This window comes from Cnephaeus nilssonii (assembly GCF_951640355.1).
Source record: "Cnephaeus nilssonii genome assembly, chromosome: 1".
NCBI classification, from domain to species: Eukaryota; Metazoa; Chordata; class Mammalia; order Chiroptera; family Vespertilionidae; genus Cnephaeus; species Cnephaeus nilssonii.
In genome coordinates this window covers 109,314,920-109,341,725 of record NC_137072.1, presented here as the reverse complement: position 1 = coordinate 109,341,725, position 26,806 = coordinate 109,314,920, and the positions used below count along the sequence as shown (strand labels likewise).

General features: G+C 40.3%; 4 protein-coding genes across 19 annotated transcripts in view; 2 read left to right on the top strand and 2 right to left on the bottom strand.

Moving 5' to 3' along the window:
* Window positions 1-1,907: 1,907 nt before the first annotated feature.
* DCAF16 (DDB1 and CUL4 associated factor 16) lies at window positions 1,908-21,053 on the bottom strand. 6 transcript variants are annotated; one of them, XR_013813343.1, is made up of 4 exons: window positions 20,929-21,053; window positions 16,292-16,387; window positions 11,695-12,045; window positions 1,908-3,547 (listed from the first exon to the last, which is right to left on the bottom strand). XR_013813343.1 is itself a non-coding variant. In XM_079767146.1 (4 exons), the coding sequence occupies exon 4, from the start codon at window positions 11,439-11,441 to the stop codon at window positions 10,791-10,793; it is 651 nt and encodes a 216-aa protein (XP_079623272.1). In that variant the 5' UTR covers window positions 11,442-12,045; window positions 14,411-14,537; window positions 16,292-16,387; window positions 20,929-21,053; the 3' UTR covers window positions 9,155-10,790. The 6 variants fall into 6 exon arrangements, 5 of the variants coding, with proteins under 5 accessions (XP_079623272.1, XP_079623273.1, XP_079623271.1 ...); XM_079767146.1 differs by lacking the exon at window positions 1,908-3,547 and adding an exon at window positions 14,411-14,537 and having other exon boundaries at window positions 9,155-12,045; XM_079767147.1 differs by lacking the exon at window positions 1,908-3,547 and adding an exon at window positions 14,212-14,302 and having other exon boundaries at window positions 9,155-12,045.
* Window positions 21,054-21,264: 211 nt separating this feature from the next.
* LOC307095568 (condensin complex subunit 3-like) lies at window positions 21,265-22,559 on the top strand (the record flags this gene model as incomplete). Its single annotated transcript, XM_079764884.1, has 2 exons — window positions 21,265-21,447; window positions 22,329-22,559. Exons 1-2 carry the CDS (start codon window positions 21,337-21,339, stop codon window positions 22,557-22,559), a joined length of 342 nt encoding a protein of 113 aa, XP_079621010.1. The 5' UTR covers window positions 21,265-21,336.
* Window positions 21,578-26,806, top strand: part of NCAPG (non-SMC condensin I complex subunit G) — a 69,234-nt gene continuing 64,005 nt past the window's right edge. Inside the window, exon 1 of the mRNA XM_079767007.1 lies at window positions 21,578-21,905. The gene's annotated coding sequence lies outside the window, so the exon portion shown is untranslated. The remainder of the gene's footprint in view (window positions 21,906-26,806) is intronic.
* Window positions 22,699-26,806, bottom strand: part of LOC307097099 (piggyBac transposable element-derived protein 4-like) — a 201,422-nt gene continuing 197,314 nt past the window's right edge. For 2 of the 11 annotated variants that reach the window (XM_079767040.1, XM_079767041.1), the window contains one exon: window positions 22,705-25,496. In XM_079767040.1, the coding sequence (XP_079623166.1) occupies window positions 23,585-25,496 (1,912 nt within the window). In that variant the 3' untranslated portion in view covers window positions 22,705-23,584. Of the gene's footprint in view, window positions 25,497-26,806 lie in introns of all 11 variants that reach the window. The other 9 variants (XM_079767050.1, XM_079767039.1, XM_079767048.1 and 6 more) reach the window with 6 other exon arrangements.

The window sequence follows — 26,806 nt, the reverse complement described above, 5'->3', positions numbered from 1 at the left end:
ACACATGAACTAGTGCTGGGGTTGCCGTAATGGTATATCAGGCCTTCCATCTCATCTCCAAGGAGGAAAATAAACATGAAACATACCAGCATGGGCACTGTGGTTATAGTATATCGACATGATACCATGGAACATGACATTTTGGAATACAATGTTTTGTGGAAAATTATAGCCAGATTATAGTAAACATTAATATAATCACCATGAGCTCCATAATGCGAGTCTAAGAACTCTAGCATTGACAGTCTTTTTTTTTTTTTTCCTTTCATATTCCTACCTAAAATTGTTAGTGGTAACAAAGGTGCGAAACACAGGGATGAAAGGGGGAGTACATGGCTAAGAGCCACGGCACAAGCAGTCTTTCCAATACCTGAAACATTTAATAACCAATTTGCACAGGACATTAGATTTCAGCTTGGGCTAAACAGGCAGGGAATGAATCTGGCAGCTCAATACTGTTGTCCCTCAGGTCTTTTTCTAGAGTTCAGAGGTGATAAATCATAGAATTCTCCAACATTCAAAAACGAATGGAACAAAGCTTTTAAATTCTGTTTATTACAAAGCAAGAGTATTCTGTACTTAGTAGTAACCTCAAATGGTTTTAACTGAATTAAGTTTGGTAATATGGATGACCTATGTATGGTTGAATATTTCAACAAAGCCATTTCTCAATTTCCCTTTCTGGAATTGACCACTGCTCTCTTTTTTAAAATTTTAAATCACTTATGGTGCTCATGCAATACAAATTTAAGTATTGTCCACGGAGCTAGAACTTCTCAAATTTTGCTAAACATAAAAATTATCGGGAGCTTGTTAAAAATATTTATGACTCACCACATCAGACATTTTGATTTAGTGCATCTGGGTAAGGCATTTTAAACAATCGCTTCAGTGATGCTGTTGTGGATGGTACCAGATCCCACCTTGAGAAATGCTTTAATAGTGCAACCAAGCTTTGTCATGTCCCTCTATGTATTTTTGCTTTATAATCTACGTTATGACACGGCAATTTGACTCCTAGATATTATACCCAAGAGGAATGAGTACACACACCCACCAAAAACACAGGTATAAGAATACTTATTGCAGCTTTATATATAATAGCCAAAAATTGGAAAGAACCCGAATGCTATCAACAGGTGAATAAATGAATTATGGCCTATTCACACAATGGAATAGTCAACAGCAATGAAAATATGGACCACTGATACATGCAAACACCTGGATGAATCACATATGTTACATTGATGAAAAGCTAAGCATAAAACAATAATGATCTCATTCATATGAAGTTGAGAACAAGCACAACTGATTGCTATTTAAGAGAAGAGTGGCTATTTCTGGGGGAGGTGCAGATTGGGAAAGGGCGCTAGTAAAAAAGAAACTTTTTGTTCTTTGATTTCAGTGTATACATCATGATATGAGTGTATCCATATGTGAAAAGCCATCATGTACACTTAGGATTAGCGTACTTCATGTACTTCACTGTAGATTTATTATTCCTTACTTTAAAAAAAGGGCAGATGGACAAATTGGTCTGGCATGGTTTCCTTAATGGATTTTTGTTGTTGTTAATTCTCACCTGAGGATATTTTTCCATTGATTTTTTTAGAGAGAGTAGAAGGGAGAGAGAGAGAGGAGAGAAACATCGATGTGAGAAAGATTAGTTGCCTCCTGCACCCACCCCAACCAGGGCCAGGGAATCTGCAACCGAGGTACATGTCCTTGATCGAAATCAAACCCGGGACTCTTCAGTCTGCGGGCTGACGCTCTATCCACTGAGCCAACCATCTAGGGCTCCTTAATGGATTTGATGACAAAGAAAAAAACATCACCACACAATCATGTGCAATTAAATAAAAATTTATTCCAAGAATACATAAGCCTCTGTAATAATAAAAGGGTAATATGCTAATTAGACCAGCTGTCTTCTGGACATCATTCCGGATGTCCTTCCTGATGAAGCCGGGGCCAGGGGAAACCCAGCCCCAGTCCCGGATGCCTGCGGGTAGCCTGGGGAAGCAAGCCTGGGTCCCATGTGCCTGCTGGTGGCCAGAGGAGGGAAGCCCAGATCCCAGGTGCCGGAGGAAAGCCGGTGCCAGCAGCCTGGGTCTCGGCAGCCGGGGGAAGGAAGGCCTACTCTTGCATGAATTTTCGTGCATCGGGCCTCTAGTATATAATAAAAGCCTAATATGCTAAGTATCCGGTTGTTTGTTCAACAAATCAAGGCATAATATGCTAATGATATGCTAAGACTGCACAACCACTCGCTATGACGTGCACTGAGCACCAGGGGCAGATGCTCCAACCAGTAGGTTAGCTTGCTGCTGGGATCTGGCTGATTGGGACTGAGCGAGACAGGCTGGACACGCCCTGGAGCCCTCCTGTGGTCCCTCCCTGGCTGGCCAATCTCCCACATCCTTTCCCAGCCCCGCTCATGCACCCATGAGGTCCCTCTTCCTGAGTGCATGAATTTCGTGCACCGGGCCTCTAGTAATAATATAAACAAAGTATAGAAAAAAACCTCAAACATAAAACTCATAGGAAAATATCTAAAGTGCTACATAGGAATATATTATGAATCTGTCACTGGATTTAACTATATTTTGATGGCAAAAATAGTATGGAAGATAAAAAATCACAAAATTTCAAATTATTATTTTTAAAGTCAGAGATAATTCATTATGCTTTTGAGCCCACAAAGGTAAAATTGAAATGAAAAACTTGTTGAAATGACTGCTGTAGATTATAGATCTTTTTAAAAAATATATATTTTATTGATTTTTTACAGAGAGGAAGGGAGAGGGATAGAGAGTTAGAAACATCAATGGGAGAGAAACATCGATCAGCTGCCTCCAAGGTACACGCCCTTGACTGGAATCGAACCTGGGACCCTTCAGTCCGCAAGCCGACGCTCTATCCACTGAGCCAAACCAGTTAGGGCTGGATCATTTTTATAAATAAAAATTTTTGAGACTTGCCTAAGCAAGGGACAGTTTCTTTTACAAAATAAATTATTAAATAATATTTTCTGAAAAAAATTTCTGCAGTGCACACCTTATTGGAAAGTGAGGACCTTTTGCAATTGTGTTGTATGATGCCTGAGGATCAATTTGCTCACAACACTACATCTGTATTTTAAAGTGTCTACTAAGTCTTACTACTAAAACTGTAATAATTACATTTAAAAAATAAAAATTTCAGACTTACTTTTGTGATACAGTGACACTCATCCAAAAATGTGTATTTGGTATACTTCTAATTGTCTCATTTTATTACTAACCTAGTTTTCTATGTAATTATCTTCTTTTCCCCTAATTTCCCAATATCTGTCTCATTCTTTTCTACATTTTCCATATACTCACTTTGTCCCAAGTTTTCTAGAGACCTACTTCCTGAAACCCCTATCCTACTTACTTGACACAGTAGTCATCCTGGGATTTTTCCTTCGTTGTATTCCTTTGTGAGATCTTATGTTTTCAGGATCCCACGCCTTCTTACTTAGATTACTCCTTTGTTTTGGTGAAGCACATCCTCCAGTAGCCTCCTAAGAAAGGGTACATGGTAAGGTAAAATTTTGAGACCATGCAAGTCTGACCTTTATTTTAGCCCCATACTTGGTTGGATTGGCTGGATATAGAATTCTAGATCAGAATTTTTAAATTTGAAGGCCTTGCTTTCATAGTTGTCTAACATCCAGTGTTGCTACCAAAAAGTCCAAATGCCATTCTGAAAATACCCTTTTCTGTAAACCTTGTTTTCCCCCTTGGGAAACCTTTAGGATCTTTTAACCCTGGGATCCTGAAATATCATGATGTGCTTTTGTATTTTTTAGTTCATTGTGACGGGCAATCAGTAGATCCTGTTAGTTTAGGAGACTCATGTCCTGTTTTGGGAAATCTTTTTTTCTCTCTTCACTTCCTTTCTCTGTTCTCTCATTTTGAGGCTCTTATTAATCAGATGATGCATCCCATTCCGATCTTATTTTCCTATTTTTCATCTGTCTTTTTATTCTACTTTCAGAAATTTCTTCAACTTATCTTCCAACACATCTACTGAATGTTTAATTTTGGCTTCCTTATTTTTCCCAATACTTTTATTTTCTGATTCTTTTTTTTTTTTTATAACATCCTGTTATTTCATGGATGCAATATATTCTCCTAAGTTTCTGAGAATATTATAGCTTCTTTGGGAGTTTTATGTTCCCTGCACTATTTCCCGTTTTCCCCCCCAGGTTCTTTTGTTTTGGTTCTCATCTTTCATTGTTGAAGGTATCCTCAAATGTCTAATGATTCTTAGCTATCAGTTCATGGTGAGTTCAAGTGACTGAAAGCCGTGTCTGAATGAGCAGGATTTCACTGCAACAAATAATCAAGTGGCCAGCTGGGTGTGTTTTTTTTTTTTAATTGTTCATCTTTCTGGATTGGGTGGACAGGGCTGGGTATAAGCCTGGCTGCCAGATTATGTAGCTGGTGGACAACAGGGACTGATGGATCATAATGTTCAGAATACAGACATTCTCTCATCCTGTTTTCAGGATAGTATCTCACTACCACTCTCCCCCAGGTCTCAGTTCTTAGTCTTACTGGAACTTTGGTTCAGTTTCTCCAGAAATAAGCCTCCAATCTTTGGCTAGAAAGAGGTATAGTCACCTGGCTACAAAAGGAGGGCACAAATAAACTTTTCAAATAATCCCCTTGCTTCCAACTCTGCTCCTCAAACTCACCTTCCAGGGTACTTTGTGCTTCTAATCCTTGTCTTTTGGGGGCTCTGGAAGGAAGAGATAGGTGATCCAAATTTGTGGACCTTTCCTGAAATGAAGAAGAGCTGCCAGAACTGTGCTACTTATCAAGTAATAGAATTAAAAAGTAATACTTGGGCAGAACCATTCTGTTCTGTGGGAACAACTACATGACTACAACCCAAGCTGTATCAATGCTATGAGTACATGTATAGTGCTGCTAGTTAAATTTAAATCTCAGAAAAATCACTTTTTTTCTAGTATATCCCATATTTCACTGTTTATCTAAAATTGAAATTTATTTGGGTGTCTTGCATCTTTATTTGCTAAACCTGTCAACCCAACACATTTAAAGAAATAACGTGTCATAACCAGGCATGACCAACATTAAAAAAGAAGAAAAGCCCGTATTCACAGAAGGAAATTGGGATCTGAACCAAAGCATTCAAGTCACTGGGAAATTCCACATTACTTCCAGGCAGGTAGCCAGGGCCAACACCATATAACCCACTTTGCGGTTAAGTACTCACAGAATGCATAGGCTGTGCATTAATGCTTTCAGTTTATACAGAAATTTAATTCTCTGGCTTGTGATTGGCCTCTAAATGGTGTCATCAGAACCCTTGCCACCTTACCAAGTCATTCTGCTTGCTCAGGGTGCAATCATAAAGCCGATCCAGGGTCTTTTTTGATGGAACATGGCCATACCCCTGGAGTGTTCCAATTGTCTGGGGACCTTCCAAAGGAGGTTGCCCCTCCCTAATGGACAGTCTCCCATGTTCTAATCAATACATTGTAAAACACTAGTTGATATATTGGAGCATCAGGTTCCACAGCTGAAGCTATGTCTGGAAAGGTAACATTGATCAAGGGTTTAGCAGCTAACCTAATTTCCCCCACATACGAAGACATTACCAGATCCTTAATTTACAAACTGTAGGACTCTTCCATCTGGTTTCTGTTGAAATCTAATTGGACACGATGCCAGTTTGGATTTTCTGTGTATACTAGAAAACTCAGTTTTAATCTTGCTTGGCTGATCAGGATCCCGAGTCTCCTAGATCAGAGGTCGGCAAACCGCGGCTTGCGAGCCACATGCGGCTCTTTGGCCCTTTGAGTGTGGCTCTTCCACAAAATACCACGGCCTGGGCGAGTCTATTTTGAAGAAGTGGCGTTAGAAGAAGTTTAAGTTTTAAAAACTTGGCTCTCAAAAGAAATTTCAATCGTTGTACTGTTGATATTTGGCTCTGTTGACTAATGAGTTTGCCGACCACTGTCCTAGATGATTGCTATGTCCTACTCCAGGGAATAGGGCATCACTTTCCAAATGATCCCAGGGATTTTCATGTCATGTATTAGGGTCATCTATGTCTTCCCAAATACTAGTAAATTGCCCAAACGCTAGTCAACTGTTTTATAATTCAACCCTCAACTGTTGATAACATTTTAACACCTGACTCTCTTTGTAAGCACCAACTCTGTACCATCTGCCTCCCACACCACTTTAAAAATCAGGCAATCCTTTCCCATGTCTCACCGAAAAGAATTTGTCACCGCTCTCACAGCACAGGTGCTGAGTAGCTAGCAAGTGTCAGGTCATTGTGGTACCCTTTTCCTTCCATTTTCTTGGTTCACTTCAAAAACTTTTATATAATCCCAGAGCTGCCACCAGTCGAAAGAACATGGGAGACTGTATACAATGGTCACTCATACACAAAGCCATTAACTTTGTTTAAAATGGCAGAAATAACAGATTTCCCTTTTGATAACAGCAAGTCGACACAGAAGAAATACCTAGTAGTTTATCACCTAGTATAGCTCCCTCAATTTTCCCTCAGGCTAATGGATATTGCTCATTGGTGGACTCATATGCTGGTGGCTTGCACAAAGTTGTCTCATGAAGTCAGAAGTTACCCACTTTCTGGATCTCTCTCTTTCTATATATAGATATCCCAGCCATATGAGCAAAATACTTCTGGCCTGTCCTTTGTATGCCATTGTCTTGTGAACTTAGCATACACAACTTAAATCTGTGTAAAATATCTATTTACTTGATATCCTTGCTGATTTTCCTTTGTGGGGCTTAATTGTTGGAGTGTACCTTCCACATGAATTTATACATTTGTACGGCTGCCCTACACTAAGATATTTAAGGGCCAGTATAAGGATTAAGCTTATCCTACCTAATAAAAGAGTAATATGCAAATTGACCCTAACTCTGCTACACCCACAAGCCACGTCCATCAGCCAATCAGGAGCAAATATGCAAATAAACCCAACCATGATGGCTACAGCCACAGAGAGCAGGAGGGAGGCTTGGGTTTCCCCGGCAACAGAGGAAGACAAGCTTTCTGCCTGCCCTTACCGGCCTAAGCCTCCACTCAAGGCTACAAAGTTTCAATTATAGAAGGTAAACAAATCCAAACAGAAATGGTGGCAGCTACGGAGCTGGAAAGAGTAGGAGGCAAGGGTTTCCCCCGGTAATGGAGGAAGCAAAGCTTCTGCAGCCCTGGCTGGCCTAGGCCCCCGCTCCAGGCTACAAAGTTTCAATTATAGAAGGTATATCAATCCCAAGAGAAATGGCTGCCGGCCACGGAGCGAGCAGGAGGCTTGGCTCCGCTCCAGGCTACAAAGTTTCAATTGTAGAAGATACATAAATCCCAGATACCAGGGCCTCCACTTGGGTCGCCAGGGGACGTGGCCGGCCTGCTAACCACCACAGGCCCTTCACCCAGGCCGCCCCACAGCCCAAGGGAACCCCCACCCTGATCCGGGACACCCTTCAGGGCAAACCAGCTGGCCCCCACCCCTGTACCAGGCCTCTATCCTATCTAATAAAAGAGTAATATGCAGATTGACCATCACTCCAACACACAATATGGCTGCCCCCATGTGGTCAAAGATCCTGCCCCCATGTGGACACAAGATGGCCACCACAAGATGGCCACCAGGGGAGGGCAGCTGGGAGGGACCAGGCCTGCAAGGGAGGGCAAACAGGCTGGCAGGGGAGCAGTTAGACATCAATCAGGCTGGCAGCGGAGTGGTTAGAGGGTGATCAGGCTGGCAGGCAGAAGCGGTTAGGGGCAATCAGGAAGGCAGGCAGGCGAGCAGTTGGGAGCCAGCAGTCCTGGATTGTGAAAGGGATGTCCGAATACCCGTTTAGGCCCGATCCCAGGGATCAGGCCTAAACGGGCAGTTGGACATCCCTCAAGGGGTCCCAGATTGGAGAGGGTGCAGGCTGGGTTGAGGGACAGCCCCCCTCCGTGCATGAATTTCATGCACTGGGCCTCTAGTTTAATATGATCAGAGAACAGAAATAGTATCAATAGCCAAAAGATTTGGGATAATTTATCTTGGGTCAATATATTTTAAAATTAATCTTTTATGTATATAGTATCTTATTTAATTTTGCACTCCCCGTATCTGGATTATAATCCCTAACATTATTAGATAAATGACTAAATTTCTAACTAGAGTTATTTAAAACTAATAGGCTGCCCCATATACATTATGCATATATGTATAACCCACGGACACAGACAAGTGTGGTGAAGGCCTGGGGTGGGCTAGAAGGGGTCAATGGGGGAAAAAGGAGACATATGTAATACTTTCAACAATAAAGACAATAAAAAATAATAAAGTATTTATGTATCAATAAAAAAATAACCCAAGTGACTTCTAAGGTCCATAAATTGCTCTAACAATCTACTCTAATATTAACACTGTTTTCATCAGAGCAGTTTTTTAGGTAGATAGCTGTGATAGGAACTCTGGAGGATAACCCCCCGAAGCTGACCTAACATCTGTCCTCCTCCTGCAATGCATTGATGTTTTTTTCTTAGGAAGCTGATGGGTTTAAAATACATGATGTGGTCTTCTGGGCTCAAGGTATCTGGACGTCAACAAAAAGGAGGCGGCTTATCTGTTCTGTGAGAGAATACCTTTAACATTAATGTCCATTGGTTGTTTAGAAATCCTGTTTCCTTAGTCCTTTGATAAGTATTTCTACAGAGAATAAATGTGCCCTTCTTTGTCCTAATTATGGTGACTGTACTTGACCAAAGGCCCATGTAGGTTAAGTATGAAAGTGGTAAATTCACCCCTACCCCCACATCCACGACACACACAAAGAAGTGAAGGATTAAGGCTTATTCAGGTGCCTATCCTTTTGTGCAACCTGGGATTACTTAATGTGCAAACAAATGGGTTCAAATGTGGGTCTTGACATCTCACATTATCTTCTTCAAGTATGTTTCTTTCCTAGAGTTGCCAAGTCACCTCCTATCAGAGACACTGTATAGACATAGACACTACATCTACTGATTTTACTTAGCACTTGGTGAATGTTGAATATGCCTTAAGCACAGCAGGATCTATTGCATTTGTTGAGAATAAATGACCATACTCTGTTCAGCATGTACAAAGCTGTTGGTTTATTCAGCTGCAAAGTTGGGGAAAGGCTTCCCTTAGAAGTGAATAGCAAAAATGGGTTTATGAGCAAGCCATTTTTACACATACACGCACACACACAACACACACACACAGAGAAAAAGGAACATATTATAGTTACATAAACAACATATTTTAATTTTTTGATTTCCCTATCTTTCCCATCTCCCCTTAAAAAAACAGGTTGGAACATTTAAAAAATCAGTTTCACAGAAAACATCTACATAGGAACAGTTTCTGATACATTCAGTTACACTAACAGTGTGATACGGGTTCAGTTCAATCATTTTCTACCAACAAACATTTTTTCTACCAGTTACAATCCCATCCTTTTTTTCTTTAAGACAACTAAGGCTCAGCAGAAATACCCATTAGGTTATAAACATCCTTCTCTCTCCTAAAGTTGCTACACATTTATAGAATTTGTGATTCTTTTAATGCTTTAAGGTTTTGATGCCACATTGTAGACAGCACTTAGTTATGGAGAATAGGAAAAAGCAAAACTAAAATAAGGGGGTATAAGATAAATCTTTAACAATCTATTTTCTGAATCCTTTAGATGCCGTCAACCAGGATCATAGACAGGTTTCAGTCTTTATGGTGTGAAAAGATCTAACGGTCTCATGCATTTTATTTATGTTGACTTCTACATTTTGACTCATCTAAATAAACACTGCAAGACCCATTTACAAGAGTACATATACTTCCTTGTTCAGATAGATCTAAAGCTAATCTATGTAGGAAAACAATGATACTAAAAAACTCTAACTTCAGGTTATATTAGGCTGACTTTCCATACTAAGGTTCTTTACATTTAGAAGCGATCCTGGAAAGTTTGCAATGGATGGGAAAGTGCATTAAGTGCTGTACCAGGAAACATACAGACTGAAATACTTTAATCCACTAGCAGTTAGTATAGAAAACATAAATGCTCTCTTAATAATCCTTTCTCTTTGGTCTTTTGGAATGTATTTCATTTCCTCTTGACTAAAGTCTGGGTGCCAAGATGCAGGAAATATATTCCTTATAGAACAGGTGCCTGTTTAATGCCATATGCAGCCCTATCCATATAAAAGCTGTGAGATAAATCATATTCCCACCATTTTCTTTTTTGTCAAATTACTCAATTTTAACTACCTCCCTAAAAATGAATGTCAGAGAAGAGCATGCTTAGGAAGGTACTATTGGGAGTAGCTAACCTCCCCCTTTCCACAATGGCTGCTGTGAAGGCTGGGTAAGAAAAGAGTTGCCTGCCCTGTCCTTCCCATTAGTCATTAGATACCTAGAGTTAGAGTCTATTCAGTTAGGCAGAGTAAGTTGGGGGGGAGAACTGAAGGTGGAGAATAGCCAATTTATTTTTTGCAACACTGTTCCTTTTGACGAATTCTCTATGAAGTTCTTGTTTTATCCACAGGGTCTATCAAAGTGAGTGCTCACAAAGCATGTTTTCTGTAGTTGATTGATGGGCCTCTTAGATATTCAGCTTGTCAGGACAGGGCAGTTTGGTTGAGAAGGCTTTCCTTTCTCAGCTCTGGGCTGTGTAACTTGTATTACTTTCTCAATCAGAAACATAGGAGATACCAGAGCAAATGGTGAATCTTTACAGTGATGCAGTTAGGAGTTTGTTAACTGCCTTTTGGAAGTCAGTGTAAGAGTAAGTGGTGTTGATGGGTTCAGTGCGGGTTGTTTCCTTAACTGTTTTAGTTAACCAGCCACAGCAACAACCAGAAACACATGAATTAGGGATCTGTTTTAGGAATTCAGGGATGGGAGTGGCTCTACTCAAGGTTCGGCTTAACTGTTTGGTGGCAAATTGCAGTGCTCCATTTAGAGTGGCGTGATCTCTGGAAAGCCGGCTGGGACTTGTCAGCGGCTTTTGAAAAGGTGGGACTCCACAAGAAGCCAGAGGTGGCCACTCAGGAATTGGTTCCAGTTTGGGTACACAATGGGAGCAATGGGAGAGTCTTAGACCTATCTCTCGAAGTATATGGACCGGTGTGCTTGGATCTAAGAGTTTAGCATGATATAACCAGGAATTAGGATTTAAAGGTCTCCATGTAGTTGAATATTTTAAAAGGCACTTAACCTGCCAGGCAAGACTCTCCAGAGGTGTCAGGTTGGGCACCACAGGGTCCTCTTCTTCAGAGGAATCCCACTCTTCCCCAGAACTCTCATTTAGGTAGTTAGCGTTTTCTTCTTCCTCACTTTCTGATTCTGATAAGGGACCAGGAGAGGGGTTTCTGGGACCCATAAGAATAGAAAAGAAGGAACCAGAAAAAGGTAACAATTGAAGACAGCAAAACACTAACACTGGCAAATAGAACAAAAGATGAAAAATCCTTTCAACAAGATTAACTTGCCTGTTTCTGAGTCCATTACACACACAGTATGCCTCTGGCTTGCACCACTATGCAGTTCTTCGAGATTATGTTGTATAGTCTTCACTTACAAAGAAGACATCTCGGTTCTCAGGACCAGTTCAGGTGTAAAAGTTAGTCACTTACCAGCGGCACAGGTCAGAGTCTCTCCTTTAAATCCTGGCTACCCAAGAAGAGAAGGAGTCTTCATATAGGCAAGCTGATTTTCTTAGCGTGGTCTCAACTGGCCGTGATGCTGTGAAGAGACACTTGTGTCCTCTGTTTTGTTGTCAGGGATATTATATCTACTTGGTAATGAAAAGAAGCTCAGTGGTTGGCTTCATAGTCTGCTGGTGCAGCAAATGTTGTGCAGGGGATGGTGGGATGAGTTGTCAAGGACATCTGGTGTGCACGGATCCGACGTTTTCCATAAGTGGTGCAAATGCCCTTGGAAAATGGTGACTTGGCTGTTGGACTATCTGGAAAGGTAGCCTTAACCTGTAAATGAGAAGACTAGACACATGATACTAAAGCCTGAAAGCACTAGGTAACATTATTGTCTATCTATGAATATCCAAGAACATGGATGCTGAACAAGTAATCTTCTTGACTTTCCCATCTCTATTTCATAGGCTTAGGCAGATTTTCCTGTTGGGAATGGCTCCTAAAATCATAAAATTGGGAAGGAGAGCCTGGGCCCATTTTAATCCTTTGTTGGTACATATCTGGGCCAGTTTGTTTTTACATATGCAGTTCTAGCCCAGAAAATTACTTCCACAAAGCAGATCCCAAACTCCAAGTAGAGAGCTATAAAAACTATTTTATTTATATCTTTTTTACCTTTAGATATGCTTGGTGGGATTAGTTTTAAGAGACTTGTGTCCTGCTTGTAGAGCTGCTAGATATTAGGACTTTTGGTGGGACCCAGAGGTGGTGGTCATATGACCCCACTCTACAGGTAGTTGAAGATGTCAGGTATAAATCTTAATACAATAGGAATTACACTGAATGTAAACAGGTTAAGCTCACAATTAAAAGGCAGATACTCAGACTGAATTAAAAAAACAAAACAAGATTCAATAATATGTCGTTAACAAAAGACATCTTAAAGCAAACAAAAACAACAAAAAACAACATAGAAAGGTAAAAGAAAAAAAATGATGAAAAAAGATAGCAATTTTAACATACAACAACAATAACAAAAAGATTTTAAGCCAAAATTTATAAGGGACAGAGATGGAAGTGACCCTGAATGAAACAATGTTATTCGATGTTATTTGAGGATTTGCTGTTCTTATCATATATTCACCTGAAAACACATACTCAAATTTTCTCAAATAACCACTGATAGAACTGAAGGGGAAAATATAAGCAGGGATACAAAAAGCATGAAAAACAGTTAAAATATTAATATATTTTGAGTATTACATGAGTAAACAGAACAATACCACACACACAAAGAGATCACGCATAAGGTTATAAAGTATAACTAGGGCCATTTCATTCAGACTAAATCTCTGACCACAATGCAATAAAAGTAGGTATTAAGTGTTACTTAAAAGTAATCCCCTGGGAAGGGCGGGTTCGGGGTAGAGGTCAATGGGAAAAAACCACCACAAAAGGGACATCTGTAATACTTTCAATAACAAAGATAAATTAAAAAGAAAAAATAATCCTATGCTGAGACATAAATGATTCAGGGATTAAAATGGAAAGTATAAAGATTATTAAAAATATTAACACCGAATAATAATATTAGACTACCTGCAAGGCATAATTTATGGGACATGGCCAAACAAGTACATAAAAGAAATGCATAGCTTTGAATACACTGATGAGAAAACAAGGAAATTTAAATATCCACAAGCTTAAAAAATAAAATAAAGACCCACAAGTTAAGAATTCAATTCAAGATAATACAAAAGAGCAATAGCAAAATAAGGCAGGAAAGAAATAATAAAGGCAAGAATGAAATTAGTATATAAAACAGTAATGAAGACTGATAAAACTAAAATATTTTCTGAAAATATGAAATAAAAACAAAACTGGTGAGACTTATCAAAAAGGTTTAAAAATAACAAAGACTAAAAAAACCCACAGGACAAACATGCTAAAATAGGAAATTCTAAATGAAATGGCTAAATTCCAGAAGAACATAAAACATTGAAATTCATACAGGAAGAAAGAGATAACTTCAATAGAATAGATTAGTAAGTATTAAAAAAAGGTAAACACTACCTATTAAAATATCAAGACCCTATGGTTTTATAACTGAGTCCCACAACTTCCTAGAAGATTCATATCTATTTTACATAAGTTGTTCCATAAAAAAAGAAAAATGTGTAATAAACCGACTAACTCCTTTAATGAGGATAATAAAATATTAATTCCAAATCTAGATATAAACCAAATAAGTATAGGCTCGTTTCACTTGCAAAAATTCCAAATATCACCCAACAAGACTAAAAGTGTATCAAAGAAAAGAAAAATATGTTATAATCAGCTTATCCAAGGAAAAGAATATACCAGCTTAGAAAAATTTCTAAAATGAGTCAATAAAGCAAATAAACAACAGATGAATTTATCAACTGTGGATATTTAATCTTTGTTAGTTCCTGATCAACACCTATTAATGCTTTAAAAAACAAAGTAAAACATTCTTACCAAACTAGCAAAAGTTACTTTCTCAACTTGGTAAAGGTTATTTACCAAAATCTTCCAGCAAATATCCTAAATGAGAAACTTTAGATATATTCTGTTAAAAAAAATGAAATTAGATAAGGATGATGATTGATAATGACTAAGAACCAAAAGTTCTAAACAATCCTACCTAATAATAGACAAATATGCAAATTGACCGTACCTTCGCCATGCCCACGATTGGCCAGGAGGTGCGGAGGGGCGGGACTCGGGGTGGCTGATTGGGCCGTCTGCACCATGGCTGTGCTGCGGCACAGAAGGGGCCTCTGGGGCAGCGAGCCCACGACCCGCTGCGGACCATCAAAAGCGGGTGAGCTGGGTGCCTGTCCGCTCCGGCACCAGGCCTTTCAGAGGCCTCTGAAAGGCCTGGTGCACCAGAGGACAGACACCAAGCTCCCCCGCGATCGAAAGCAGGGAGCTGTGTGCCCGCTCCGGCACCAGTGGACCCCCTGCCATCAAAAACGGGGAGCAGGCTGCTAGCAGTGTCCGCGGAGCGTGCTAGGCTTTGCGGGGCAGCAGATATAGCCTGGATGGCAGGTTAGGCCTAGGGGACCCTACACGTGCATGATTTAATCATGCACTGGGCCTCTAGTGTTATAATAAGTTATAAAAAAGACTAACATGTAAATAATTAAAGCTAATTAAGAGCTCAACAAAGTTTCTGGATCTGAGATTAACCAGGTATTGAATAGTCATTAATTTATTTATATAGCACTTATTATTTGCTAGGTACTATTCTAGAAACTGCTTAAATGTTAACTCGTTTTAAAATCTCCTACAAACCCTATAAGATAGGTACTTTCATTGTCCCCATTTACACAAGGCTTAAGCTACTTGGCCAAGGTCACACATCTACTGATAGTCAGAATTTGAACCCAGGGCACTCTTAACTTCTATACCAGTAATACTAACTAGAAAATGCATTACAGAAATACCTTTCACAAGGTAAATTACAAGGTCAAAAAAAAAGATGAATTCGATCACATCAAAATTAATTATTTCTTGACTGAACTAAAGACATTAAGAACAAAGTTCACAAATCAACAATAAGAAGTAGCAGCCTCAGTAAAGAAATGGGCAAAGGACAAAAATATCCAATTTACAGAAGGGAAAAGCCACAAGCTATTAGCCATCTGAGTAAAGGGATACCACATTATTCCATTAGCTTGGCAAAAAATTAGAAAGCTGGACAATGTCAGTGTTAGTGAGGAGACCAAAGGAACCCCTTTAGAAACCAACAATTATAGACTGGGAGAACCTTTCTGAAGAGCAATTGGCAGCACTACTTAGCCAAACTATTTGCACACCTCACCATCTAGCAATTCTACTCTTGGGTAAATAAAGCAAAGGAATTCTCTTAAGACCAACATGCATTCTGATGCTACATCTTTGATGGTAAAGAATTAGAAGCGTTCTAGGTTTCCATCACTGGAGGAGTGGCTAGGTAAAATGTGGTGAAAGCACATTAGAAGTATACATTGCAAATGACTAGACTAAAAACATAGCTCTAAATGGAAAAAGCAAAATCCAAAATAGCAAATCCCATTTATGCCATTCTGTAGGAGTGATTTTAAAAATGAGTCAGCAAGCATCTCTAGTTTCAAATACACACTGAGTTGTAGTAATAAGGTCATATAGTATGGCTTCATGTCAGTATTAGTCCTCTAAAAAATATTTCTCTGTCTTCTATACATTCTATTTATCTAATTCAGAACCCATCAGTGTCTGGCACATATTAGGGACTTAGCAAGCTTTTTGAAAAAATTGATGAGGGAATGATGAAGGCCTGCTGTAATTATACAAATGTGTTCTATTTTTATTTGAGGGAGCTAAAAATTCCCAAATTATACTTAACTGACTTGGTAATATGTTGGTCAAAGACACATTAAACAGTTTTTTAAAGCAAGATCAATAAAGATGATGCTACTAAAGCAATATAAAAGGAATTGCTTATAATTTCATCTTTAAGAGAAACAAAGCAAATAGTTTTAAGTTTATAATATTATTACCTAGTTCAATCTGAAAAAGAAAATTCAAAACATACCGTAAATCTTTATTTTATTGAGACAGGAGAAGCTGTTCGCTTTTAATTCTTCTGTCCTCTTACATTTTTATTATTTTTCTTTCAACCAAATTCCATCTGCAAGATCGAGTACATTTCAGTTACTGTATTACTCAAAACATGCTGTAAAAGGCTCACTCAAGTAGAAATAAGACAAAGTCGTTTTGCAGGCATATGTAAATTCTAGAATGAACCCATTACTGTTTTTTTTATATCCCATGTGAAGTTTTCCCATATCAAAACTGAATTACCACACCTATTTTATATATGCTCATGTATAATTTACCTTTAAAGAATGTGTTTTCTGTAATTTTGGAACTAAACAGCCTTACCATACAAATTCTTTAGTTCTGTTATTTCTTCAACTAAGTTTCCCAAGGACAGGAAAAGATTTATTCCCAAAGTTGCTATTATTTGTTCTTTTCCCCCATAGCAAAAAAGTAAAATTCAAGAAATAGGCTAAGCTTCAAGACAGTGAAAATATGGTGTTTAAATTGTAATGCAGCATCTTTTTTTTTTTTTTTTTTTGGTTTACCAGCTTTATTCAAGTATAATTGACAAATGAGATATTTGAACATGTATGATGTGATATTTTGATATATGTATTCACTACAATTACCACAAACTAATTAACATTATCACCTCAGTTACCATTTTTTGTGGGTGGTGAGAACACTTGAGATCTACCCTTCTCAAGTTTCAAGTATACATACTATTAACTATAGTTACCATGCTGTACATTAAATCTCCAGAACTTACTTATCACTGAAAGTCTGTGCCCTCTGACCAGGATCTCTACATTCCCTCCACCTTCCAGCTACTGGTAACTTCCATTCTACTGTTAAGACTTTGACTTTTTTAGATTCCACATGTAGTGGGATCATGCAGTATTTGTCTTTTTGTGTTTGCATTATTTCATTTAGCAAAATGTACTCCCAAATGACCCATGTTTTTGAAAATTGCAGGATTTCCTTCTTTTTAAAAGACTGCATATTCCATTGCATGTATGTCACATCTTTATCCATGCATCCATTGATGGACACTTAGGCTGTTCCCACATATTAGCTACTGTGACTAATGCTGCAATAAATGTGGGAGTGCAAATATATCTTTGAGATAGTGACTATATTTCCTTTCAACATATACCCACACGTGAGATTGCTGGATCACATGCTTGTTCTATTGTTAATTTTGAGGAACTTTCATACCGTTTTCTATAACGGCTGTACCAATTTACATTCCCACCAACAGGTATAAAGTTTCCTTTCCCCACACATCTTTGCCAACAGTTTTCTTTTGACTTTTTGATAATAGCCATCCTAACAGGTGCCAGGTATTATCCTATTGTAGTTTTAATTTGCATTTGCCTGATAGTGATGCTGAACATTTCAAATACCTGTTGGCCATTAATACATCTTTTTTGGAAAAATGTCTATTCGGATCTTTTGCTCCCATTATAATTTTTTTTTTTTAATATTGAGTTGTATGAGTTCCTTATATATTTTGGATGTTAACCCCCTTTGAAATAAATGGTTTGCAAATATTTTGTCCCACTGCAAAGGTTACCTTTTCATTTTGCAGTATATTATCTTTTAAAAACTTTTCCAGCCGAAACCGGTTTGGCTCAGTGGATAGAGCGTCGGTCTGCGGACTGAAAGGTCCCAGGTTCGATTCCGGTCAAGGGCACGTACATTGGTTGCGGGCACATCCCCAGTAGGGGGTGTGCAGGAGGCAGCTGGTCGATGTTTCTCTCTCATCGGTTTCTAGCTCTCTATCCCTCTCCCTTCCTCTCTGTAAAAAAATCAATAAAATATATTAAAAAAAAACTTTTCCAGATTATAATGTTCAAAAAGTACCAAAAATGTTATTAATCCTAAAAATAAAATAAAATAAATAAAATATAGTTAGGCGGACGTCTGGTGGCCAGATGCCTCATTCTTTGGTAACTGACAAAATTGTATGAAGTTGCCCTAGCTAGTTTGGCTCAGGGGATAAGTGTACACCAGCGGACTGAATGGTCCCTCAGACTGAATGGTCCCAGGTTCAATTCCGGTCAAGGACAAGTACCTTGGTTGCAGCCTTGTTCCCAGCCCTGGTTGGGAGACAAGCCATTGATGTGTCTCTCGCACACTGATGTTTCTCTCTGTCTCGCCTCCTCCCTCCCACTCTCTTTAAAAATCAATGGAAAAATATCCTCGGGTGAGGATTAACAACAAATAAAGTCATTTCTCATTTGTGGCGAGATAGCCAACTAAAACACAGTAAAGGAAATAATATTGTTAGAAACTTGAAACAAAGCTACGAAGGTAGCAGGCACCCAAAGCATGAAGAGAGCTGAGCAAGTAAAGGCCATAAAAGAAGAAAATGCCTCCAAATATTAGTTTGTTCTAGTTAGTTAGTTTACCAGTTGATTGACTTTACATAAAAAACAAATGGTACATATAGAGGTTCTCAAAGTAAGAATAGTTCTGTACTATCCGATACTGTATTCACTCCCTTTAGGTGTCTACTGAGCATCTGAAATGTGGTTAGTGTACAATAATGCCCAATTTCAGACTTAGCAGAAAAAAAATTATCTCATTAATTATTTATGTTAACATGTTGAAACGTTGTAGGTATATTTGGTTAAAAAGTGAATGCCCTTTCTAGGCTTCTTTCACCACAGCTGTCTGGGCAGTCTACATTTGAGCTACAGTGAGTTCATAATGTTATCAGTATCTTCCATGCATTCTGAGGCCTCCACACGTTTTCTCTAACTTATTAAAAACTAGAGGCCCAGTGCATGATTTAATCATGCACCTGGTGCACCAGCGGGCTGGCTGTCCGCTGGTGCACCAGGCCTTCCGAAAGCCTCCGGCGCAGCAGAGGCTGCCGGAGCAGACAGACAGCCAGCTCCCCTGCTTTGGCTTTTGACCGCGGGGGAGCTGGCTGTCTATCCGCTGGTGCACCAGGCCTTTCGAAAGCCTCCGGCGCAGCCATGGCACAGAGGCTGAGCTCTCGGCGCCACTGGCGCCGCGAGCTCAGCGTCCTGCTGGCCCAATCAGCTACCCCGGCCACCCTGAGTCCCGCCCCCTGCTGGCCCAATTGTGGGCGTAGCGGAGTGATGGTAATTTACATATTACCATTTTATTATGTAGGATGCTTTGTCAGAACGTAGACATCTTGATCATTTTGAAATTATGGGCAACCCAAAGGCTTTCACATTAATTACTTTGAATACCTAAAATGTTTAAGGAATTAGGAATATGAAGAGAATGGGTGAATAAATTATGGCATATTTATATAACTATAGCAATACTATAGCAACCTGTGCCTCAGTTTCCTCATCTTAAAAGAAGATAAGTTACTTCACAGGGGTTGTTTGTAAAGATTAAATGAAGTAAAGTGCTCACACCCGTGTCTGGCACCTAAGTGTCCACAGATATAAGTTATTAGGAAAATATCAATATGCGTAAACCTCAAAAAACGGTACTGATTGAAAAAGGGAAATTGTATATTTGAATATTCATATTAGAACATGGGAACAATAGAGTATACTTATTCAGAGATGTATTTATAAATTATTAAATATATAAAAATTAACAGTGAATTCAGAAAATTCATTACAACTGGCTCTGACAGTAAAGTGCTCAAACCAGTGTCTGGCACATAAAGGTCCACAGATGTAAGTTATTATTATGAAAATACCAACATGAATAATCCTCCCTCAAAAACAATACTGATTGAAAAAAGGAAATTAAAAACTTGACTTTTCATATTAGAACACAAAACAATCGAGTATATTTATTCAGAGATGTATTATCTATTATTAATACATAAAAATTAAGTGAATTGAGAAAATCCGTTACGCTAGGGAGGGAAGGTGATTCAATAGGAAAAAAGATATACGAGCCTGTAATCTACACACACACACACACACACACACACACACACACACACACATATATTTTTCATTGATTTCAGAGAGGGAGGGAGGAGAGGGAGAGAATCACTGACTGGCTGTTTCCTTCACGCCCCCTACTGTGGATTGAGCCGGCAACCTGGGCATGTGCCCTGACCCAAATGGAACCCTGATCTCCTGGTTCATAGGTCGAGGCCGGGCTGTAATCTATTTCTTTAGATGGCTGTGAGTACTGAGATGCTCACTCTGGTCTGACATAATTAATTCCATTAAAAAAAAAGTTGAAAGGCTTAGTTCCCCCTGAAGGCAGCACTCCACATTTCTTCACCTTGACTCCCCTGTGAACTTTGGTGTCAGTCCGTTCTCCGTTGAGCACACGGTCGTCCCGCACCTGTTACCGAGGCCTCGAAAGGAGGCACACTAGAGCAGGCTGTATCCACACTGAAGAGTGCCTCTCTGCGCGGAGGGGCCCCGCCTGCTCCCCTCCTTCGCAGACCTTCCACCAGCCCAGGCCCCGGGCTGACAAAGACAGCGGCCGCCTCCATCTGGAGACCTCGGGACGGTGGCCTCGGCCGACCCGCAACGTCTCCCTCCGCGGCAGCAGCCAGGCCGCGGCCCTGCCCTCAGCACCCGCTCTCTTTCCCTTCTCTACGAGCTCCAAACGAACCCCTCCTCCCAGGCTGCCCTGCTCCCCTTCCGCTGGATTCCCCGTTCTCACCCAGGGAGAAGTTTCTTTTCTTCGCCTCACGCCCTGCCGCACGTCCAGGCTAAGCCCAGCGCCGCCACTCGACTCGCCCTCTCCGTCCGGTACTACTTCCGGGCGAGCCTTCGCCCCGCCTCTTCTTAGAAACGCCACTTCCTACCCGACAACGGCTGGACAAACCCTTGGCGCATGCGCCCAAACCGCAATGTTGGAGGTGGGTGGTCTTCCCGCCCCGGTCTCGGCAGTCTCGCGATAATAGCCTCTCCCGCGGGAGTTATTTAAACGCTCGGGCGGTAATCGCGCCCTGCGAGCTCCGAGGCCCGCAGAAGGGAGTCAGAGAGGACTCTGTGAGTTCGGCTTGTGTTCCGTGGGTCGAGCTGCAGCCGAGCGCTGACAGGACTTGTCCTCGCGGAGTCCGCCACCATGGGGGCCGAGAAGAGGCTGCTGCCCATTAAGGAGGCCTTCCAGCTGGCGCAGCAGCCGCACCAGAACCAGGCGAAGCTGGTGGTGGCGCTGAGCCGCACCTACCGCACGGTAAGCGCGCCCGACCCCGAGGCCCCCCTGGCGGCCGCTGCCCCTAGCCCTCCCGTAAGCCTCCGGACTCGGCGCACTTCCGACCCAGCCTCCTCCAACCTCCCGACCTGCGGGAGGTCGCCGCCCCCCGCCCCCCTCCCCCCTCCCCCCCCAGCGGCCTCCGGTGCGGACCGTTATCCTTTGGAGGCGCTGAACTCGGAGAGAAACGTTTATGGGCACCGAGGCGACCTGGCACAGTGTTGGGTGGATCCGAGCTGTGGTCCACACCGCCGGCCGTCAGCCCACCCGTTCTCACCCCTCCCCGTGGTTAAATGGAGTCAAATCACCAAAGAGCGAGTTAATTATCAGGACCTGGCTCTTCCTGTAAACGTAAACACTGTTTGTTTTGAATGGAGCCGTGAAAAGACTAGGACCATGAATTTCGGGGAAATCAAGTATTCTGGCGTCCAAGAAACATTGTAAGTCCGTATAATACGAGTTGAAGATAGGAGACAGGTGTGAAAGTTATAGCAAAAGGAAGTTTCTGTGCAACAGAAAGGCTAAGTATGACGAAGTATTAAAGCCACTGGTGATCTTGAGTTCATGAAGCATACTTTTACTAAACTGGTACCCAGGCATATTGAGAATGAAAGGATGTTGAGGGGAAAAAAAAGAATCCTTTCATTGTCAGAATTCATGCCCCCCCCCTCCAGGAGAAATTAATATCTCAGGAGAGAAATTTATGCAAATTTTATTTCCCTTTTGATGGTTTGGATAATTCAGTTTTCTAAATGACTTTAGTTTGTCTGCGTTATGGCTAATGCATTCAGCATTCTTAGAGTAATGCTGGTAAAACAAGTATTTTATCTGTGCAGTTTGTGAAGGTTTCGTTTGTGTTTCAGATGGATAAAGCAATGTTTCACGAGGAGTTCGTTCATTACCTTAAATATGCGATGGTGGTCTATAAACGTGAACCTGTCGTGGAGAGGGTAATAGAATTTGCAGCGAAGTTTGTTACTTCATTTCACCAATCAGATGTGGAAGACAATGATGAGGAAGACGGCGGACTTTTAAATTATTTTGTGTACTTTTCTGTTAAAGGTATGATGAAAACTAGAACTTGGGGGGCGTAATTGCAGAACATTTATATATATATAAATTTTTTTTTAAAATATATTTTATTGATTTTTTTACAGAGAGCAAGAGAGAGGGATAGAGAGTTAGAAAACATCGATGAGAGAGAAACATCGATCAGCTGCCTCCTGCACACCCCCCACTGGGGATGTGCCCGCAACCAAGGTAATGCCCCTGACCGGAATCGAACCTGGGACCTTTCAGTCCGCAGGCCGACGCTCTATCTACTGAGCCAAACCGGTTTCGGCACATTTTACTATAATAAAAGGGCCAGGGGAGTTTGTATATTTTAGAGATTGAAATACCTGGTAAATGACAAAATGTCTGTGAATGAATCTGCTTTTTATAGGAAACATTGAAACTGTCATTAAGATAAAAAGGTGGATCTTTTTTAAATTTTTATTTTATTATGTTGGGGTGATACAGGTTAACAAAATTATACAGGTTTCAGGTGCACAGTTGTGCAACACAAAATCTGTACACTGCGCCCTAACCAGTTTGGCTCGGTGGGTAGAGCTTTGGCCTGCGGACTTAAGGGTCCCAGGTTCCATTCTGGTCAGGAGTATGCACCTTGGTTGCGGGCGCATGCCCAGTGGGGAGTGTGCAGGAGGCAGCTGATCGATGTTTCTCTCTCATGGATGTTTCTAACTCTATCCCTCTCCATTCCTCTCTGTAAAAAATCAATAAAATATATATATATTTTTAAAATCTGTACACTGCATTATGTGTTCACCACCCCAAATCATGTCCCCATCCATCATCATCCCTCCCCATGCCCTATAAAAGGTGGACTTTTAAAATAACATCAGATTTAAATTTTTAATGACCTCTCTAAACCAGTTCTTCCATATATTTAACTCGCTTGCTTTTTTCTCGATTCCTTTATTCTACTCGGGATTTAATTTTTAAAATACCCCAGATTTTACAAAGCACGGCAGTAGAATAAAAAACTGGAGTTTCTTTTCATACAAACTTATTTATTTGGATTTTTTTATATTTCAAATTATTCATTCAAAGAGTAATTTTAATCTCTATAATTTTTCATGGTGTGATATTTTTTGAAACATTCACCCACATGAAGACCTGGTTTACATTCACATGTTTCGCAAATATAAATCGTCTCTCTTCTTCCTCCTTTGATTTTTCTGTTAGAACAAACAACACAATCTTTGTGTTTTTTGTTAGGGTGAGGTGTGATTATATGGAGCTTTCCATCTAAACGTTGCTCTGAGTTAGTGGATAATAATCTACCCCTGGAAGTTAGTGTACCATCTCTGAATTCTCCAACAAGATCATGTACTAGTTCCCTAATAAATTTCACATGCGTTATCGGTTTTTCATTTTTTCTTTTTTGGCATTCTTTGTACAATATATAGGAATTTACAACACTGACATCAAGCCCCCAGAAAAACAATTTACGCCACCATTTTAGAGTCTTCCTCATAAAACAGTATGTGCCTGTGTAGTGATCAGCTATATCAACACCCCTCATAAACTTTGTATAGTTGGTCACGACCTTGGGTTTGAGAACTATTTCCTTCCCACCACCACGCACTCTCCTTTCCACAGACTCAGTCTCTGAAGTGTCCCATGTACTGAGCATTGTGACTATCCTCTTGTCTTTCCACGCAAGAAGCACTACATTTTCATCCCTGAAAGCCACCACCTCTCCTTTCATTAGCTTTGGATGTTTGATAACAGGTGGATTATCTTTCCTATTGGGCATTAATGTCCCTGTCAAGTGTGTTTTTTCCTTGAACAATTCCTTTGCAAGAGTGACACTAGTGTAATACCTGTCAGTGAAGAAATGATAACCTTGAGAACCAGGTACTGAGTTCTTCAATCTTTCATGAAGCTCTAAAACTATTCTGCTAGTAAAAGGGAGATCAGGTCTCACCAACGTTTCAGATGTTATTCCTCCATAATAAGGGACAAATGAATGTATGTAACCACATTTTGAATCTGAGAGGACATATAAACGAATACCCCATTTTGTTGGCTTTTTAGGATTATATGTGATGAAGTGTATCTTTCCCTTGAAACCAACAACAGCCTCATCAACAGCAATCTCTCTTCCAGGACAGAATCTCTCCCTAAATTTCATTTCAAGGTATGACAAGAAGCAGTTTACCTTCTCGGTTCTTGTTCTCAAATCTTTACTTGACTTTTGGTCATGTTTCAAGTGTAACATCCAAAATATTTGCAAGAACCTTTCTCTTTTGAAAACAGATCGAAAAAATGGTATATGAGACTCAAAATCCATGGACCAATAACTCTGCAAGTTGGGGTGATTCAAAACACCCATATTTAGTATTACACCAAGAAAAGCCTTCATTTCCTCTATCGTCACATCTTTCCAATTATTCCAAGTGGATCGCTGGGATAGTTCTTTCTGGCTAATTTTATGCCTAGCATACTCATTTGTCTCATCCGTTATATTTTTTATCAACGTCTCAGTAAAAAACAACTGAAAAAAGTCTATTGGTGTGGCACATCCAGAAGGAACTTGAGGTCCAGCATGTAACTGACCAGTGGAGAAAGGGATTCTGCTAGGCTCTTTGTCATTCACAGATGTAGATGTCCACTTTTCTTTTTCCTGTTTTCCCCTAGAAACGTAACTTTCACTGGGTCTTATACCCGATTTCTCAATGATGTCACCTATATCTCCATCACTCTCATTCGAATAAACAATTGTGCGTCTTCGTTTTGCCTTTATGAATTCAATGTCACTGTCAGTACTTTCAGCCAGATCTTTGGGCAAAGCAAGGGACTTTTTCCTTTCTGTCGTTCCACTAGGACCAGCGATTTGTTCATCATCTCCACTCGCATCCTTGGAGAACTCACTTTCATCACTATTACATTTTTCACTTTTTTCTTCGTTTTCGAAGTAAAATTCATCATCGCTGCTTTCTATGTCTTTGGAAAACTTATCCATCCTGAGGAGGGGAAATTCACTCAGAACGTGCGACTGCTAGGGGGCAAACCAATCATCCAACTAAACCCTGTGTCATGAGACAACATCTGTGATATGCTAATAGAAACCTAAACAAACCTAGGAGAAGAAAAGATAAGGAAGGTTCTTTACCAAGGGAAGATGATGCAAGGACTCATGCCTTAGACCCTCCAACTCAAGATTGCTGCCTATGCAAAAGATAAGCTTAGGTGGTGGCATCAGTTGAGATGGCATTTACATTTTACTTGTCCTTTCATGCTAATGAAAACAAGAAAAGATACTGGAAAAATAGACAAAAATCCCTTCTCCCAGCAGTGAAACTACTTGTCTCTGTATCCACTGAGGCAAACCGACTAGGGCCATTGTGAAATATTTAAATAGCACCCAGCTCCTTTTGAATGATGTACTTTGGTCCAAAATGCCAGGTGAACATTTTGGACCTGTGTAGGAGAGAGGAGTGGGATGTTTTGTTATTTACATGGCCTGATGGTCCCCCGCACTGAACCATAAGTTCGTTAAAATAAAGAACTGTTTTTTATTAATCTTTATCCTTCCTGCCCCTCACATACCTGCATGTGGTTATGTTTAGCACTTCCTCATATACATAAACTGATACTTGACATGACAGCTGCACAAATAGACGGAGACACCCCTCTGAGTCCTGGTGGTTAGAAGGTTAGATGAGGAACTCCTTCAAAAGTGTGCTTTGGCTGGAGGAAGAACACTGGGGTCCCTAACTACTTTGGGGAGAAGGGATTCGTCTCCTTCTTTGAGAAGAATGCCCTGTCTCTGTGTCCTGGCGGCTGGAAACAAGTGAATAGAAACGGGATTCCTGAGTCCACCTCCCTGGTGACATGGCAAACAGCCTTCATCTCTCAGGTTGGCTTTGAGTGTTGGTTGTGTACATGCTTCTCAGCAGCACGTTTGTAACAACACGGTGTGAAATCACAACCAGCGAGGCCTTGATTCTGGCAGCAGGCGGTCTTGCCAACACGTGTGAGAATTAACCTTTTGCACTCGGATGTCGAGTGTGACTTGACATGGTTAGCATTGGTAGCAGCTCGTATGTCGAATTGTATTGAATGTATCAATAATTTGAAATATAAAAAAATTCAAATAAATAAGTTTGTATGAAAAGAAACTCCAGTTTTTTATTCTACTGCCGCGCTTTGTAAAATCTGGGGTATTTAAAAAATTAAATCCCGAGTAGAATAAAGGAATCGAGAAAAAAACAAGCGAGTGCAAAGGGTTAAAGTCATAAGACATCAAATACTAGGAAGTAAAAGTCATCAG

Excerpts from the sequence above, each read along its gene's own strand:
- DCAF16 (XM_079767146.1), bottom strand. The coding sequence starts at position 11,441 with ATGGGTCCCAGAAACCCCTCTCCTGGTCCCTTATCAGAATCAGAAAGT.